We start from the raw sequence: 17968 nt of genomic DNA on the forward strand, positions 1-17968 counted from the left end.
CACTTTTCCTCTCTCTCTCTCTTACTCTTTCTCTGTCCATCACTCATTGTCACTCTCTCTGAGCCTCTCTTGCTCTCTTCCTTTCTCTCTCTCTCTCTCTCTCTCTCTCTCTCTCTCTCTCTCTCTCTCTCTCTCTCTCTCTCTCTCTCTCTCTCTCTCTCTCTCTCTCTCTCTCTCTCTCCAGGGATCCCTGACGTCCGCTATTTTTTTCCCGCCAAAATGTTAGTTTCTATTTTCATGCAAAAGTTCTTTTAGTTCCGTATACAACCGCTAAAAATTTGTTTTGAAGGGTGATAGGATGATCATAATGCATCGTGCTTGAGTCTGCATGCTTTCGTGTGTTTTGGTCGATGTCGGTTGCTTCCGTTGACAATTGGGATTTGCTCGAGACTAAAATACCGCGAGACTGTGCGCGATGAAACGAGAAAACAAATATGCCAGCTCACTTACCGCGCTTTTCACCAGTAAACTTGCGCTAGACATCATTTCATTTTTTTTTACTTATATGTTTAATGTGTTAATAGTATAGACAGTGTAGGTTAGATATATATCGATTTAGGTTTGATGTGAAGCTTACGTTCACATGTTCCGTGTGATTGCTTTTCACATTGTAAAGATGTCGTGGAAGAGAGATATCCTACATATATGATAGTTGAACGGTTTTGTCTCTGGACGGGGGGATAAATAATTTGTGGAATTGGTCATGGTTTGAAAGACATGCCCGCTTTCAGATTTCATATTCAAGCATAAGAATCCGGGAAAAAGTGATCAACTATGGTGGCAAAAGGTTAACTGTCACTCAAACAGCATTGTGAGGGAAGCAAACATGCAGAGAAAAAAAATGATTGAAAAAGCAGAGTTACAAACTACGTGGTAAATCATTCGAATTCACAAGTTATTATTCTGATTAAGGAAATTATGATAGGGCATGTTTATTACTGTTGACCTGTAGTATACCATGATTTTAATTAGGATTTCTAATACTAAAACTAACCCTGATGGGGGATGACCAGCGTGGGTGAAAAATCTGTATAAACATAATAAATGGTATTTGTATAATTATGTCGTAGATATTTAATATGCAATCTTGCATTCATAAATTTATGGCCCCCTTGACCTCCGGCTGATTGGATTGGATTGGATTTGACTTTATGAGTCTCACAGTGGAGAAATTTACATTGATCTGTTTCATTTTCCTGGCTGGGATCCCCCCCCCCTCTCTCTCTCCCTCCCTGTCTCCCTTTTATCTCTGTTTCTCCTTGTCTCACTCTCTTTCTCTGTCTCACTCTCTCGCTGACACTTTCTCTCTCCCTTTTCCTCAATGCATCTACTGTGTGTATGTGTATACAGGAATATATCATCTACCCATGGATCAGTCTTCCGGCTGCAAAAGATTCTCACTAAAAAGTGTTTCATTTCATAATTATGTCACTTGTGTCCAAATCTATAACAGTTTATTTGTCATACGTGAAAAGAACACCATGCGACAGCTTGATAAGAGTCGAACAGGAGCCACCTGATGTGATTTCTAAGATAAACTTAAGTCTCTTAAGTCTCTTAACCGGTTTGACTTGGGAATGGCTGGGCCTTTACATCTCAACCTTATGATGAGATATAAATGCTTAATTAGTCTTGCTGTCTACGTTTCAATGTGGCGCATGATGGCTGATTCAAAACTGCCGGTGGCTGTGTCAATGGCGTCTCTTAATTATGTGTTATGTGTTTTTGTTGGGGGGTTTCATGCGTGATGACGCCACCCAACACACAAGCTGACTAATGAGCATGAACAGAGTGTTCTTGGCAACATCTTTTCACTCCTTCACTACTTTCATGACATTCTGAACACATGCAAGCTTCACAGCCACCCCCAGGACCTGCCACGGTTTAGTGCCAGCTTGCGTCGCTCCTAAGGAGGAATCAAAAAGTGTTAAATCGGAGGCAAGTGCCACTGAGAGGACCACAGGCGCTGTGCTTCTGTTATTATGTTCTGGTTGGAGTTGATTGCGAACAACTTAACACGTGAGCTGGTATACACTTTTATTACCTCTGGGTGTGTCACAGAGGCGTCAGTTGCGGGCTGAGGGGAGGAAATAGCAGATGAGTGTAGAACTTGAACACTGAACGGATTCAGAGAAGTACATTCCATCTGCATTGTGTTCTACACACAGTGTTTTTGTTTGAATGTACTGTGATGTATTGCCTGGATTGTAAATTTAAATCAGATTGTCAGGGGAGGAAAGCAGTGTTCGAATCATTCATCCGTGAGCATCTTTGCAGGTGCATGATAACCATCCTGATTATGTGAATTGTTTGTTTTGGAGGAGGCAGATGTTGAAATCAGGCTGGAAAGGGACCCTCTTCTGAGGAAAGCAACATATGTACAGTAGATGGTGTTGGTGAGAGGAAGCCTCATAAAACATCAAGCACAGAAAGAATATCCACACACTGACATTTCAACCCAGAACTTGATTGTGCCGCCCTATTTTGCAAAATGAACCACCTTGCGAAGATTTGATGAAAAACGTTGCACTCACAGCAACAAAATGGTTTCTTCAACATCATATTTTGCTAGAAACCAATTTCACTAAGTCGTATTTTTTAGTCCGTCACTTCCCGCCCAAATACGTCTGTCGAGGAGACTTTTGTTGATAACAATTGATTATTAACCAATCACAGCCCGTCTACCAAACCGTAACGACCAACACAATAGCATTTTTTTCGCCCGCGCGATTCCCAATTAGAGGAAAAAACGAGGACATTTTCGAACAAGAACGTTATCAGGTACAATGAACAATCTCGTTGGATCTTGTCACCATGGCAACCCAGGACCTTGTTCACTGAACCACGTTTGCAGTTTGGAGTGTGAAAAATGAAATAAACGTCATTATTCAGCGCATACACGTCAGCTGTATTGAAAGAAGTTTTATTTCCATGAAGTCAGAGAGAGTGAGCGATCAAGTATACAATAGCTGTCGAGTATAAACAACTCCCAGGGACTTTTTGCGATTGAGACCCTTCAAGATATTGCAGTGCTGCCCTTTAAGAACTGCGTTAATAATATAATAGTGTACATGATATCTCCATCCGATTTCTAAATTGTGAGAGAGCGCACACATGATGAGGAAAAAAATGTCCTCGCGCTGTGGTTCCTGGAGTACTTCATATGACATGACTATATACAGTATCCAACCCCTATGAGACAAAAGCGGAATATTGTTCTTTTTATAGCTATTTTAAACATCCACTGGTTCGTTATTTGCGAAGGGTTGGCTAAGAAAATATCCCATGATGCGCTTTATGCTGCCGTCATGGAAACAGAGTCGGCCGGGCATGGTGTTGATACACAGCTGTTCCAGTTTACAAAGACACTCACCTTAGGAAAAACGTTTGTGTGTATTTTTTTGTACATTTTTCAGAAGATTGTCCTTAAAGACTTTACGAAACCGTACGCTGCACTTTCCATATTGATAAACCCCCGAGGAATAGGCGAGTAGCTTTAGTGGTCGATTTATAACAAGCTCTGCTAGGTGTTTAGCTAGCTTAACTGGTAAATACATTACAGATGAAAACTCTTGTGATATTTATTGTGATCTTCTTCTTCTTTTCCTTTCGGCTTTTCCCTTGACGGGGTCGCCACAGCAAATCAGTGTCCTCCATTTTTAGAGGTTGGATCCGCATGTTTGTTTTGGCCAAGCTTTTACGTCGGATGCCCTTCCTGACACAACCCTCTGTATTTATACGGGCTTGGGACCGGCACAAGAAGACTTATGTCCCTTTGTGGCTACAGAACAAGCAACACGCTCAGTAAAAGGCTCCCAAACACAAAATGCTCATGGGCACAGCAACATTAAAAAAAAGCAAAAACTAGACTCACTTTTGATGACAATGCTCTGATCTTACCAATGTAAAGTAAAAAGTATTATTCGAGACTCTTCCCCGGCCAATCGTAGCAGCATGTGAAAATGAAAATAAACAGAATTTAATTATCAGTTAGGATCGAATACAGTTTTAAAACTGGCCTTTTCAAATTCAAATTGTACTGTTCAGATTCACTTAATCAATAAATTAAGATTATAATATACAGAGTCATCCTATATCTGAGTCACTGAACTTTAAGTGATGTAATTCAAATTCAGAATAAACTATTTAATTCTAAATTATTCACATAAATAACTGAAATGTGATAGTTGTTCGGGATAATATTTTAAGGGTGGAATATTTGAAGCCCTTGATGACTTTGAACAGAAGCGGGAAACCACAGTTTAATGTGAGCAGATTTCTGGTGTGTGAGCACTTTGCTTCATTCAGTGGTTTGCTAATTTGATTTAAGTTATGACTTTCTTCTGAAGCCTTTGTGATCAGGAGGACACAGAGACAATCATAATAGTGAAAGAAAGAAATGGCTCATGATCTAAGCTAGCGCAAACAGGAAGGTGTTGTATGTCCTCGTTGTGTATAATGGATGTAACAGGCTCACTTATTAGTATTGATTACGTAACGACTAACCGAGAGTAGCTGGATGCCTTCAGAGCTGTCGAGGACCTCCACCCCCTCCTTCAAATCCCCTCAAGAAAGACACTATATTTTTGTTGTACAAAGAAGGAGAAAATTTCAAAACAAAAATTGCCACCAAACGGTGATCTCAGCACACCGAACGCTAGTTGCCATTTGTCTGTAGCAGAAATCTCCAATGACAAATGAACGATGTCTGCCTTTATTGATCTGACACTGCTTTCGGTTTTATTTCACATTCCGTGTAAGAAACTGAAATATCTTTTTAAAGGAAATTAAATCCAATGTTGATTGATTTTTTATTTTAATAGATTTTAGTTCTACCCATGCCTGTCTCGTGATGTCAACTCAGCGCCTTAAGATACTTATGCCTTGCTCAGGTGTTTCTTGTCTCGTCAGTTTGAGTATTTGAGTTACGTTTCAGTTTTCTAGCTGTCATTGTCTGTTGATTATTTGAGTTTTCCTATTTATTGTATTGCTTATAGATTTGTTGTTTTTGTTTTTTGTGTTCATTCCATAGTTTACTTTAACCTTTGTTCTTTGTTCTTCTTGCCTAACTGCTTCCTTGCTTTTCGGTTCTCAGTCAGACATAACTTGAAGAGAAACTTTTCTAGCCTACTTTGACCACGTTGACATTCTTTTATTTCATATATGGTACATCTGTTTTGTCATACTTATTAAAATAATAATAATAATAATAATAATAATAATTTTTTTTCAAGCGCCTTTCAAAGCTCTCAAGGACACTGAGTGTTTCTCCCCACCCCCACTTCCTGGTTTAGGGATTTACAGTAAATACGCTCATTATATATTATTTACATCATTTCATAAACCTCTCCTGAATTGAACTGGAGCTATCATGTTAAATTAAGATTCTGAGAGCACTGCCTCTCGACTTCCTGACACTGATTAAAACAAATTAAACCCAGTGGTTCCATTTCTATGCAACTCATCTCATCACGCCGTGTTCTCATCCTACAATTAAGGAATCATTTAGGTTATTATTCAAAGAAGAGCTCATTAGATTTTGCATGATATTTACATGGCCCGGTTCATGTTTAGCATGCACACAACCAGCTGGATTATGTACAGAAACCAGCATGCAGGCAAAAAGAGTGACATCCATTGTGTGCACCCTACAGAGAAGAATACAATTGATATTTCGGGGACGTCACGGCAGATTCGGCACGTCATCCTTCCTTGTGGCCAAACAAAAATGGTGAGATGCTGAGTGGCTGATCAACGCCTGGATGCACTGCTAGTTTTGCTGAATCGTGCTGTGCTCTAGAAGATAACATGCAGCCTTTATAGAATGCTCAACACATTGGAGACACAATAACCAACAATGAAATAACAAACATAGGTTAGTTTTGCACTGCATGGTTCAGGTGACCCAGTTCAGATTAGCTGTCTGTGTGTCGTAGGGGTGAGGAGGCTGAAGTGGTAATCAGTGCAATCAGGCCTTTGACAAATGTGGATAAACAAACGGATATGTTGTGTACCACAGCATTGGCAGGTTTCCAAGGGGGCGTTGGCACCTCCACCGCCTCCTGTTGGAAACGAATCTCTCAATATTAAATTAAAAAATGCTTTAGAAATGATCTTGATATTCTCTCCTTGGGGTGTCTAAATCTTGTCATCATCCATTTCCTCTCTTCGCCACAGATGCGCAGGAGCGCCCTTGTATAATAACTTCTAACAGTGTCTGAATGAGCCTCAAAAGGCTTCTCATCTTGATTATTTTGTCATTACTGACGCATTAAAAAAGACAAGCCATTTGGAATTGGAAGAAAGTCCCTCACATGCCACGTGAACTACAGGTAGACACAGGACTGACATAGTTCTCATTTGAGTTCGTAGTGTCAGTGTGTGTTACTTCCGGGTTGAGTGAAGGTGGCTCGTCTGGCTGACGCTGCATACCCACAGAAAAAGAAATAGTATTCTGTGACTGTAAAGTGTCCTTGATAATGTAAAAAAAATATAATATCAGTTTGTCCAAGTACTCTTGAAAACGCTTAAAACTGTCAGCATCGTGAAAAAATAAATAACACATCTCCCATCAACACCCAATCATAATGTGTATAAGTGTGCCTCATATTTTTGCCGGCGGGTGTGTTTTCTGTCCAATTTCCGTGTACGTTTCTCTTTAAAAGAAAAAAAAACCACGACGTCATCGCGACGCACGTCCACACAACTAGAGGTTGACAGGAGGTAATATTCTGTACATGCTCCATATGATATATTGAGGAGCCATTTCTTTTTATACGGGTGGGGTCTAGATGGTGGTCCAAATTGATCGGTTCGCATGTGCCGCAGGACTTGGGGGGTCTCGGCTCGCCTCATATTCATGTCCGCTGATTGAACGCGTGTCATGACTTGCGCCCTCCTCAATCGGCGCCGTTGCAAACAAAGACAGCAGCAGTCGGAACCAGCTTCTGCAAAATCTCCTTTCCGAACTCTCAACCATTAAATGATCCTTTTTAAAGCAGCCGGGTGGACTGGAATGGACGTCATGGCGTCATTGTACATAGAAAGGTAAGCAGATGTTCACACCTATGCAGCAAAAAAAAGAATTAAATATGACAAAGCTTTATAGTGTTTCATACAGTGTGCATCTCCATCTAGCCGTTTTTGATGTAACGGCTGATTTGACACAATGGAAATGTTGAATGGAGTCCAAATAATCCACTCCGCAGTGGTTCCCAACCGCTGCCATGAGAGTTCTAAAGGTGTGCCTCGGGAAGTCAAATTTGACTTAAAGGACAACCGACGTCTCCAGACAAGTTGTGTCCATAATTTGTAAAATGGCTTCAAATTACTTCTACTGAGCGTATTTTACATTTTAAGACTTGAGCTGAATATTCAGGAAGTCTTGTTTTTGAGTAGGTGACGAGTCCGTACGTGACGTCACTAAAGGACCGCCCTTTGACTGTAAAAAAGCCATTGTAGCGGTCCTTCCATCACGTCAATGTATTTTGCTGTACTTGTTTGGTCTGGGGACCTCGTGTTGCACCCAAAAGCCGCCAGAAGGCCAGAAGAGGGCATCCAAGCACCATATAAAGAATTTTTCAGCCTGCGGAAGCGGAGGTGGCCACTGGTCGCCATTTTGTGCCTCTTTTTTTGGGTGAGAGATTTTCCCTCAATGTTGCCTCAAAATGGCACATATAATTCTTTAATAGATTGCAGACATGTATGTGTTCCTCTCCTATTTGAATCATATTCATAACAAGAAAGCATATTCTTTGAATCTGAAGCCATTGTTTTGATTCACAAGCAATGCAAGACGTCTTGGCGTGATGTCACGAACTGGGGGCGGGACTTTCTGAAAATGCCCAATTCGCAGCTCAATTTTTTGCAGATTTTGGAGACTTAAGTAATTTTTATTGGTGTTTTGCATTTGACTAAAAATATCATACTGCGTGTTTTAGGTATTTTAGATGCTATAAAACGTTTTTCAGTTAAAAAAACAAATGACATCGGTTGTCCTTTAATTGAGCAGAAAATGATATTATTTATGAATAACAATATATATATATATATATATCGGATATATCAATAGTCCCGGTTATATCGATACTATTTCTATGCACGCACGGAGAAAATTACATGCAAACACGGTCGGATATATCGATAGTCCCGGTTATATCGATATTTTTTCGGACTCCCTTGAATATCGATATAACGAGACTTTACTGTATATATATATATATATATATATATATATATATATATATATATATATATATATATATATATATATATAAAAGTCTCGTTATATCGATATCGGTTATATCGATAGTACTGGTTATTACGATACTATTTCTATGAACGCAAGGAGAAAATTTACATGCCGCAGGATCGGATATATCGATAGTACGGTTATATCGATATTTTTTCCGACTCCCGAGAATATCGATATAACGAGACTTTACTGTATATTGTGATGTCACGAGAGGCTGTGTCCTGGAGGGCAAATACATCCCCCTAAGATGGCTCCACCCAGAGAGAGTCTTGGCCCCACCTGGTGGAAGGCAGCAATTAAACCCACACACCTGCAGCTGATCAGGGCTTGATTGGGAAGCAAGGCTCTTAAGGCAGAGAGCCTCTGAGTGTGCAGCTTGGGGAAAGACAAGCTCGATTGCTGTGCTCTGTGGAGAAGTTGATTGCGGCGTGGAACTCATTGCCAGTTGGGACCACACGACTAGACACTGGATTTGAACCTAGCTAAGGTGGCTAGGCTACATGACGAGGACGGCAAGAGGGGTGAGGCCTAGAGACTCTTGTAAAGAACTCCGTCTTCAGTTTTACCTCAGAAGAGACTTTATTTGGATTTAAGTAGCAGAAGAGACTTTATTTGGATTTAAGTAGCAGAAGAGACTTTATTTTGACAAGTATTGGAAGAGACACTATTCGAACCTTTGTTGCTTGTGAATTCCCCCTGGAACCCTTGATTAAAACCTTTTGTTTGTATCAAAACCTGTCGTCCATTGCACTTCTTGTCCCGTCCCGATGAGAGCTAGCCTCTCATGATATCACAATATATATATATATATATATATTCGCCTCACCCCTCATGGGTGTCTGTCCCCCATTTTTTAGCTCGGGTCCTCTACCAGAGGCCAGGAAGCTTGAGGGTTCTGCGCAGTATCCGTGCTGTTCCCAGCACTGCGCTTTTCTGGACCGAGATATTCGATGTTGTTCCCGGGATCTGTTGCAACCACTCGTCAAGTTTGGGGGTCACTGCCTCGAGTGCTCCGACCACCACAGGCACGACTGTCACCTTTACCTTCCAGGCTCTCTCCAGCTCCTCTCTGAGCCCTTGGTATTTCTCGAGTTTCTCATGTTCCTTCTTTTATGTGTTGGATTGTCTCAGGTGCCTCTTTGCACAACCTACACCTCGGGTCTTGTCAGGTGTGGTATATCCCTCCATCTATGGCTCTGGTGTTCAGGGCCTGCTCTTGAGCAGCCAGGATGAGTGCCTCTGTGCTGTCCTTTAGGCCAGCCCTCTCTAGCCACTGATAGGACTTCTTGAGATCAGCCACTTCTGTTATGGTTCGGTGGTACATCCCGTGTAGGGGCTTTTCTTCCTATGATTGTCCCTCTTCCAGCACCTCATCCTCTGTTCCCCATTGTCTGAGACATTCTCTGAGTACATCATCCGTTGGAGCCTTCTCTTTGATGTATTCATGGAGCTTGGATGTTTCATCCTGGACAGTGGCTCTCACACTCACTAGTCCCCGGCCTCCTTCCTTACGTCTTGTGTACAGTCTCAGGGTGCTGGACTTGGCATGGAACCCTCCATGCATGGTGAGGAGTTTTCGGGCAGGGCATGGCTGTTTATTGCCCGGGTCTTGTTCTTGCCATTGAGCTGGCATCTGAGGACTTTCCTCACCCGCTGGAGGTATTTGGTCGTAGCCACTTTCCTTGTTGCTAGTTCGAGGTTGCCATTGGCCTGTGGTATACCAAGGTACTTGTAGCTGTTTTCAATTTCTAGTATTGTTCCTTCAGGGAGTGAGACCCCTTCAGTGTGGACTACCTTGCCTCTCTTAGTCACCATCCGACTACATTTCTCCAGCCCGAATGACATTCAGATATCACTGCTGTAGATCCTGGTTGTGTGGATCAGGGAGTCTATGTCCCTTTCGCTCTTAGCATACAGCTTTATGTCATCCATGTAGAGGAGGTGACTGATCGTAGCTCCATTTCTGAGGCGGTATCCATAGCCTGTCTTGGCGATTATCTGGCTGAGGGGGTTCAGTCCTATGCAGAACAGCAGTGGGGAGAGTGCATCACCTTGGTATATGCCACATTTGATGGACACTTGCGTTAGTGGCTTGCCATTGGCTTCAAGTGTGGTTTTCCACATCATCGAGTTTGCAACGAAGGCTCTCAGGGTCCTGTTGACCTTATACAACTCCAAGCATTCGGTGATCCATGTGTGTGGCATCGAGTCATATGCTTTCTTGTAATCAATCTAGGCTGTGCACAGGTTGGTATGCCGGGACCTGCAGTCTTGTGCGGCTGTTCTGTCAACCAGCAGCTGATGTTTGGCACCTCTAGTATCTCTACTAATGCCTTTCTGTGCTTTGCTCATGTATTGATCCATGTGTCCACTTATCTTAGCCGCAATGATGCCTGACATGAGCTTCCATGTTGTGGAGAGACAGGTTATTGGCTGATAGTTGGAAGGAACTGCACCCTTTGAGGAATCCTTCATGATCAGGATTGTTCTCCCTTCGGTTAGCCATCCTGGGTGAGTCCCATCCATCAGCAACTGGTTCATTTGTGCTGCTAGGCGCTCGTGGAGAGCTGTGAGTTTCTTTAGCCAGTAGGTGTGGACCATATCCGGGCCTGGTGCCGTCCAGTTTTTCATACCTGAGACTCTTTCTTGTATATCTGCCGCTGTGATGGTAACTGGGTTCTGTTCGGGGAGGTTGCTGTGCCCCTCTTTCAGAGTCACCAGCCATTGTGCACTGCTGTTATGTGCGACCTCCTTCTCCCATATGCCTTTCCAGTATCTTTCAGTTTCCAGCCATTATATATATATATATATATATATATATATATATATATATATATATATATATATATATATATATATATATATATATATAGTCACATCTCGTCGCCCTCCTGGGCGCGCCCCACCCCTCCTGTCACCTCCTCCGCTGCTCCCTGGAGACGGCCCCTCCCGTCATCTCTCACCTGGGCTCCCACAGCTGATTGTCATTCACTGATTGTGCCTTCTGAATATAAATGCCGATCGCACATTACCGTCTCCGTCTGAGAATTCTGAAAGCTACCCTCGCTACTACCTTGCCGTCAGGTCTGCCTTTATCAATTACTGTCACTTACCTCATCCTGATGTTATTTTTGCATGCGTGTCTCAGTAAAGACTTTTGTTCCTGAGTATCTGTCTCACCGTGTATTTTGGATCCTACCTCTCCGCTTTCCTTCGTCACTCGAGTCCTGCCCTCGAGCCTCAAGTGACTTGACATATATATACATGGCTGCGTTTCCAGCAGCTCATGTATTTTGATTTTCTACTTTCATTCCTTTTATCACTTTGCTGCTGTGAAATGTAAATTTCTCCCCTGCAAGACTAATAAAGGCAAATCCAATCCAATCCAATGTACGCTAAAACTTGTTTCAACCAAACTGCCAGGTTCTAATAATCAGATAAATTTGGATTGGATTGGATTTGCCTATATTAGTCTTACAGTGGAGAAATTTACATTTCACAGCAGGAAAGTGATGAAAGGAATGAAAGTAGAAAAACAAAATACATGAGCTGCTGGAAAGGCAGCCACTCTCGGGGCGCCGTCTTGAAGTCAAAAGAACAAAAAAAAAAACTAAATAACAAATAATATGACAGCATAGAGACAATATGACAAAACAAAGACACAGAGAGACATTCATTCTTCAGGACTTGCTGTACCCACTTTGTGATGACATGAAGCAGTTCTAGATGAAAGAGGAGAAATTTGAAATTTGAATGAAGAAACGTGATTTCATCAAATCATTGTTTATGATGCCAAAAATAGATTAGCATTCAACTAAAACATTTTTGCGCTTAAAAATATCTTTAATTCAAGTGTTTCGCTCAGAACGAAATGTGGCGCAAGTCAATCACAATCCTGACAAATACAGACAGTCCATTCAAACCAGTGAGCTGATTTGTTTTTGGAAGCCAGACTAGAACTTTATGATTTGAGCAGGTTTCCCAGTCTGAACCTTCTTTAATGTGAGACGTGCTTACCTCACATGACTAGAGATGACACCTGAGGAAAATTGACATCACAGTTCTGGAAACTGAATGATGGAGACGTTCACGATGTTGAAAGAAACAAAATGTGTCACAATAAAATGCGTGGCATCTTTGAGAAATGGTCACAAGGATGTTCGCAGGAACATTTGCTAAGATAGACCAACAAGTGACGTGAATCAAGTAGCACAACTAAACACAAAATGGAGCAGGACTAATTTTTTTAATTATATTTTTCTTTTTTTAAAAAAAGGCCGCAAATGTTAGCGAAAGTCACGACAGTACAGTAGTGTAAACAACAGCAAATTATTGCATTCGTTTTGTACCGTATTACAAACATTTACTGTGCTTCTCTATGCATATCCTGTACTGTCTTCCACTAAATTTGGCCTTGTGAATATTTTTTGTACCCATACACATGTAAATTTACTACTCCATGGTAGGCTTCGCTACATCGCGAATTTTTGTCTATCCCGGGTGGTCCCGGTCCGCATGAACGTGATAAATGAGGTATTACTGTATATTGTATGAATTACCTTATGTATGAAATGCACTCTATAAATAACGCTGCTGTGCTTTGCATTTCCAGAGTTTAACAGTAAAATCTTTCATCCCTGCACATGATCAGATATTTGACCCCGATCAGAAGAGGACAATGGTGAAGATATTGGCGTGAAGAAGCGAGCGGTCGCCCTGAGGCGAGCGACACCATGGTCATCACTGATAGAAACGCCGGCGGCGCCGTGTCCAAGAAGGAACCACTCAAGGACAAAAAGCGCCGAGTGTCTCGTCCTAACGGACTGCCCTCTCCGGCCCTGTGCTGCGCCTGCGGCCTGTGCATCATGCTGGCCGGACTCAACATCACCCTGGTGGGAGTGTTTGCCTTCCGGACCCTGGTGCCTTCTGCCAACCCTTCCATTGTCATCGGACCCATCCTGCTGCTGGTGGCCTTCTCCTTTTTTGGGGCGTGTTGCGTGTGCAGCCGTCTTCCTCCTCCTCGCAACTCGCGTGGGGCCCAGATGGGCGGTCGAGGCATGAACCTGATCGGGAACGGCGGGCTGTCTGGTGGAGCGGCGTTCGAGATTGAGACCAGCGAGCATACACTTCAGGACACCACAGCCGTACAGCTCAGCCCCACATCCTCCCCCGCGTCGTCCAGGGGATTGAGCCCGGAAAAAGAAGCTTCTGGTACAACCAAGCTCTTCACCATGGACAACAACGACTCACCCGGTTCTATTGGCGTGGTCTACTCGGCTGTCTCGGGAGGAGAGGTTCAGCTAAACCTGCCAAGAGAGGAGGCCACCTCGCCGTACACATAACCTTCTTGTTCATTGAGTGTGACTCCTTGGATGAGTCCGTGTTTGAATTTCCAGATGATAAAAAACAAGTCTGTGGAGGTGACTTCCCAGGTTTCATTTTTTTTTTCAAATTTAGTCTCTGAGTAGGTTGTGTGCCACCATCTAGTGGCCATGAATAAAATTGCGGTCAGAACACTCGTTAAGTAATGTAATAATAATAATAATAATAGTTGTATTAAGTTCATTCTGTCTACTTGATATCTAATTTTAAACAGATTCTTATCTTACAGACAGTGTATTGTCGGTGTTCAAATACCTGACATGTTTCGGCGTCTACTTCCGCCTTCGTCAGAGTGTCACGGATGTTGTTGTGACGCGCCATTTTCAGCTGGTGTTGCTATGGGGGCGTGACCTACCTGTCAGATCTGACAGGCAAGTCACGCCCCCCGCTGTCCGTTCGTCCCTCCAGGATACTGCTCCAGGTAGTAGTAGAGAGCACCGGAAGTTGTTAGCGTACAGAGGTTTGCAGGTGCAGCTTTCGATCAGACCTGGTTCGATCTCGCTTTTTTCCTACTAAGGTAGGCAGCAATTTTCTTTTCCCAAACTATAAACTCTTGTACGTATTTATTTTCGAGTTTTGTTCATTTCTGATCTTGGGGAACGTGATGACTGTTGCTCACTGTGTGTAAGTGCATGCGTATATGCGCGTGCACGTGAACGGGTCAATCGCGGGAGGTGAGATTGTTTAAAAAGTAAATTTTGAGTTTAAAAGGTTTGGGCACCCCGCACCAGTGACGTGCAGTCAGTGGAGGCAGGTGAGGCAGTGCCTCACCTGTCATCATGGAAGGCTGTCATGGAAATATCAAATGAAAAAGTAAATTAAACAGTTAGATGTATTTAGTGATTTGTACTTTAAAGTTCTTGTCCATTTAACTTCACCGTTTTAGGATTTTTTTCAAAATCGCTGAATTTTCACATTTACCGTTCAAATACTAAGTAGAGACGATGGGTGACGTCATTGATGACGTCAGTGCCTCACCAGCCATGAACCTCACCGCACGTCACTGCCCCGCACAACTCAACGCAAAAAAAAAATCTGAGGGTGATTTACGGGTTTTGACAGTGTCAGAGTCGATTGTTTGGCGTCATCTAGTGGTCTTGAATAAAATTACAGTGGTAACTCGGTTCTCGACCGCCTCACTGTTCGAACAAATCGGTGTTTGATCAAAATATTCGAGATATTCTTGCTTCGACGTTCGAACATCAATCGGTGTTCGAACGCCAATACAACGCGTGAGTGCGTACGCGAGGGTGGGGAGCTGAGCGGCGCACGGGTGTATCGCTCTGTTCGTGACCAACTGTTGTCGCTCGCGGACGTTCTGCGTTTTGCTCTAGCGTTTAATATAGGTGTACGAAGAGTTTTAGCCCCTAATCATGCCTCCAAAGAAAGTAAGTGCTGCTTAAAATGACAAAAGAAAAGTAGTGCGTAAAACTATTGCATTTAAGAAAGAAATAATCACAAAATATGAAGGAGGTGTGCGAGTGTCTGATCTGGCGAGGGAATACAGCATGGCGAAATCTACGATCAGTACGATATTAATAAGGAGGCTGTGAAATCTAGTGATGTGACTGTGGGTGTGAGAGCAAGTGTCATTGGATAGATATTTGAAGAGAAAAGAACATCCTGTAGCCGAGTCATCCGTAGCTGTCACGTTCCAAGCGAGAGTGACGGCAGCTGACTCGTCAGAACGTAGTGGAATGTTTGGGATCCCAAAGCAGACACGTACTACCCAAGCAGGATGTTTATTCACAAATCAAAGAAAACACAACGAGTAAGAAGGCAGGGGGGGATCCGACCCGCTTACTACGCCAAAAAGCAAATGGCACACGAGGGTGCAAAATTACGCAATCCCGGAAGATGACATAAATTTACGCGACGCGGGGAAAATACCTCGGACCGGATCCACTCGCGCATCGAAGGAAGAGTCCAGGCACAGTGGCGAGTTGAGTCAATCATCCGGCATTGGCGAGGTGATCGCAAACCGTTTAAATGCCCCGTGTCCGTGATTAGAGAATGACAGCGGGTGGAGAACGGCCGGGAGAGGCAGCCCCCCCCCTCTCCCCCCTCCCCCAGTCCCCCGCTGTCAACTCGCAAGTGACAGGAGCAAAGAGGTGGTTTCGGTGTTCGAAAAAATCGCTTTTCGAACAGGGTCCTGGAACGAATTATGGTCGAGAACCGAGGTACCACTATATATCCAAAATATGCACGCTTTAGATCGACGTAATAGTTATTCTTCTTCTCCTTTCGGCTATTCCCTTCAGGGGTCGCCACAGCAAATCAGTGTCCTCCATCTTCAGAGGTTTGATTCGCATGTTTGTTTTGGCCGAGCTTTTACATTGGATGCCCTTCCTGACACAATCCTCTGTATTTATCCAGGCTTGGGATCGGCACAATAAGACACTGGCTTGTTTCCCCAAGACTTATTAATTGTTCCAAAAATATTCAGTTAAAACGGGACGGCAAATCCACATCAATTAATACAGAGGGCTTTACAGTTCATTTTTCCCCCACGGGTCGGTGGTTAAGGACCACTGTTTTATATAATTTTTCCCAAAAGGGATGTTGTACTACCACTGTGTGTCTCTGTTGACTTAAAGTTTGGAAGTCAAAGGCGAGCAGTGACCGGGTCGAGTTGAAGTGCATTAGCAGTAACATTTGCCATTTGCATAAAAGATTTGCACTGCATAAAAGATTTGGTATTTCCAAAAATAATAATGTATTGTGATTGTCTGAAGTGCACAGATAAAACGATGAATGTGTTGTGCCTTTTTTTATATCAACAGTTGACACTGTGAAAGCTGGATTTTTATTCCTCAGTTATATTTATTAAAAAATGGAATGATGGCAGGCTTTGTACTGCATGCCCTTGGACTTTTTGAGTCAAATCCTCTGCTTCTTTGCCTTGTTGTCACTGCCCAGAAATATTCAAAAACCTGAATTCCAGAGAAAGCAACGTTGCCTTAGATTGTGCAAAAAGATCAAATTAAAGAGGGCTAGTTCTCACTTTAGTTCATGCCTTTGTTTGATTTTGCTTCACGGAAAATCAACCTGAATGCAGAAAATGAAATTGTTCCTTACACGTACATAAACAAGATAACAGCATCATTCTCATTTTAATATCATCATTAGATTGTGTCGGTGTATCTCATGATATGTCCAATGGGTGCATATGGAGTTTTAGCTTTGTACATAGCAGCGTTCCCAGCGCTATGAGCCACTGTAAGAGTACTGTATGAGTCAATGTAATTAATAGCCCCAGTTAATATTCTTGCATGTTCACTTTTGCGGAAATGAGCGCAGCCTGTTTTTGTGATCTATGCTTGTTATAGTTTACAGTGAACGTGTGTGTTTGCGTGTGCGTGCCTGTATCGTGTGACTTTGGGAACTTCTTATGACAAACTGATACATGTTTCATTGGTTGTACATTTGGAAATAAAGAGTATTCGTGCATTTTTGGACTTTATCCTCAGTAATGTAATGGTGGGAGAAGCAAAATCACTTTAATTGGCCCTTGAAAGCAAATATTTTTCTCATTTCCTGTTTCTTACAAAAGCCTACTCCCAAATTGCAAAGACTTCAATTTACAGTTACAGCTAACAACTTTTAATGATTGATTATTTTTTGGGATTTTCGAAACTAGCCAGATTTTTAAAAAATGTTTCATTTCCATCCCTTGATCCAGCTACCGGGTACATTTTCAAATTGACTTTAGAAATCGCACAAACATAGTTTCATTCAAGACAAAGAATAAGTCTGCTTTCACGAAGCACCACACAAATCTGATAATATTTCCTGTTTTGAGCATTTGGACAATTCTGTTTTTAAAGTATACAGTTAATCAATTACATTATCAACAATAATTAACGTTGAACCCTTTTGAGCATTACTGGTTTAGATCGTTGTTCGATGAATAATTTGATTATAGCTGTATGATACATACTGGCTCTTTTTTATTTTGAACAATTCAAATAAAAATAGAATAGCTGCTGTAAATGTTAAAAAAACATCACACTGTGGCGGGCACTAGGACCATGTATCTCACCCAGCAGGTGTACAGCAAGGGGCATGTTTATGATAAGTATATTTTACTGCATTTTCCCATGTTCAAGCCAGATCCACTTGTTAGCAGTTGGAATAAAGATGTGCTCCAGCCAGTCGTTTGTTCCCCTTCCTCAAGTGCTACACTGATGACCCAGACGTTCGAAATGTTTCTGGCAACGGATGAAGAGGCGCCTTCCTTGGCCTTGTCGCTCCAACGTGCGCAACTGACAGCCCCCGCCACTAGCGGAAGCTGCCCACGTTCTAGCCGAGTGACCCGACTTCGTGGTTTCA

General features: G+C 42.5%; 1 protein-coding gene across 2 annotated transcripts; it reads left to right on the forward strand.

Annotated features, from left to right (window-relative positions):
* Positions 1-6673: 6673 nt before the first annotated feature.
* tmem275a (transmembrane protein 275a) lies at positions 6674-16150 on the forward strand. 2 transcript variants are annotated; one of them, XM_089009030.1, is made up of 2 exons: positions 6674-7047; positions 12867-16150. In XM_089009030.1, exon 2 carries the CDS (start codon positions 12988-12990, stop codon positions 13594-13596), a length of 609 nt encoding a protein of 202 aa, XP_088865156.1. In that variant the 5' UTR covers positions 6674-7047; positions 12867-12987; the 3' UTR covers positions 13597-16150. The 2 variants fall into 2 exon arrangements, with proteins under 2 accessions (XP_088865156.1, XP_088865157.1); XM_089009031.1 differs by having other exon boundaries at positions 12906-16150.
* The last annotated feature ends 1818 nt before the right edge of the window (positions 16151-17968 follow it).

Source organism: Hippocampus bargibanti, linkage group LG11, assembly GCF_051943395.1.
Source record: "Hippocampus bargibanti isolate YZ-2025 linkage group LG11, ASM5194339v1, whole genome shotgun sequence".
NCBI classification, from domain to species: domain Eukaryota; kingdom Metazoa; phylum Chordata; class Actinopteri; order Syngnathiformes; family Syngnathidae; genus Hippocampus; species Hippocampus bargibanti.

What these genes read in the sequence shown, in the direction of transcription:
- tmem275a (XM_089009030.1), top strand. Translation starts at nt 12,988, where the DNA reads ATGGTCATCACTGATAGAAACGCCGGCGGCGCCGTGTCCAAGAAGGAA.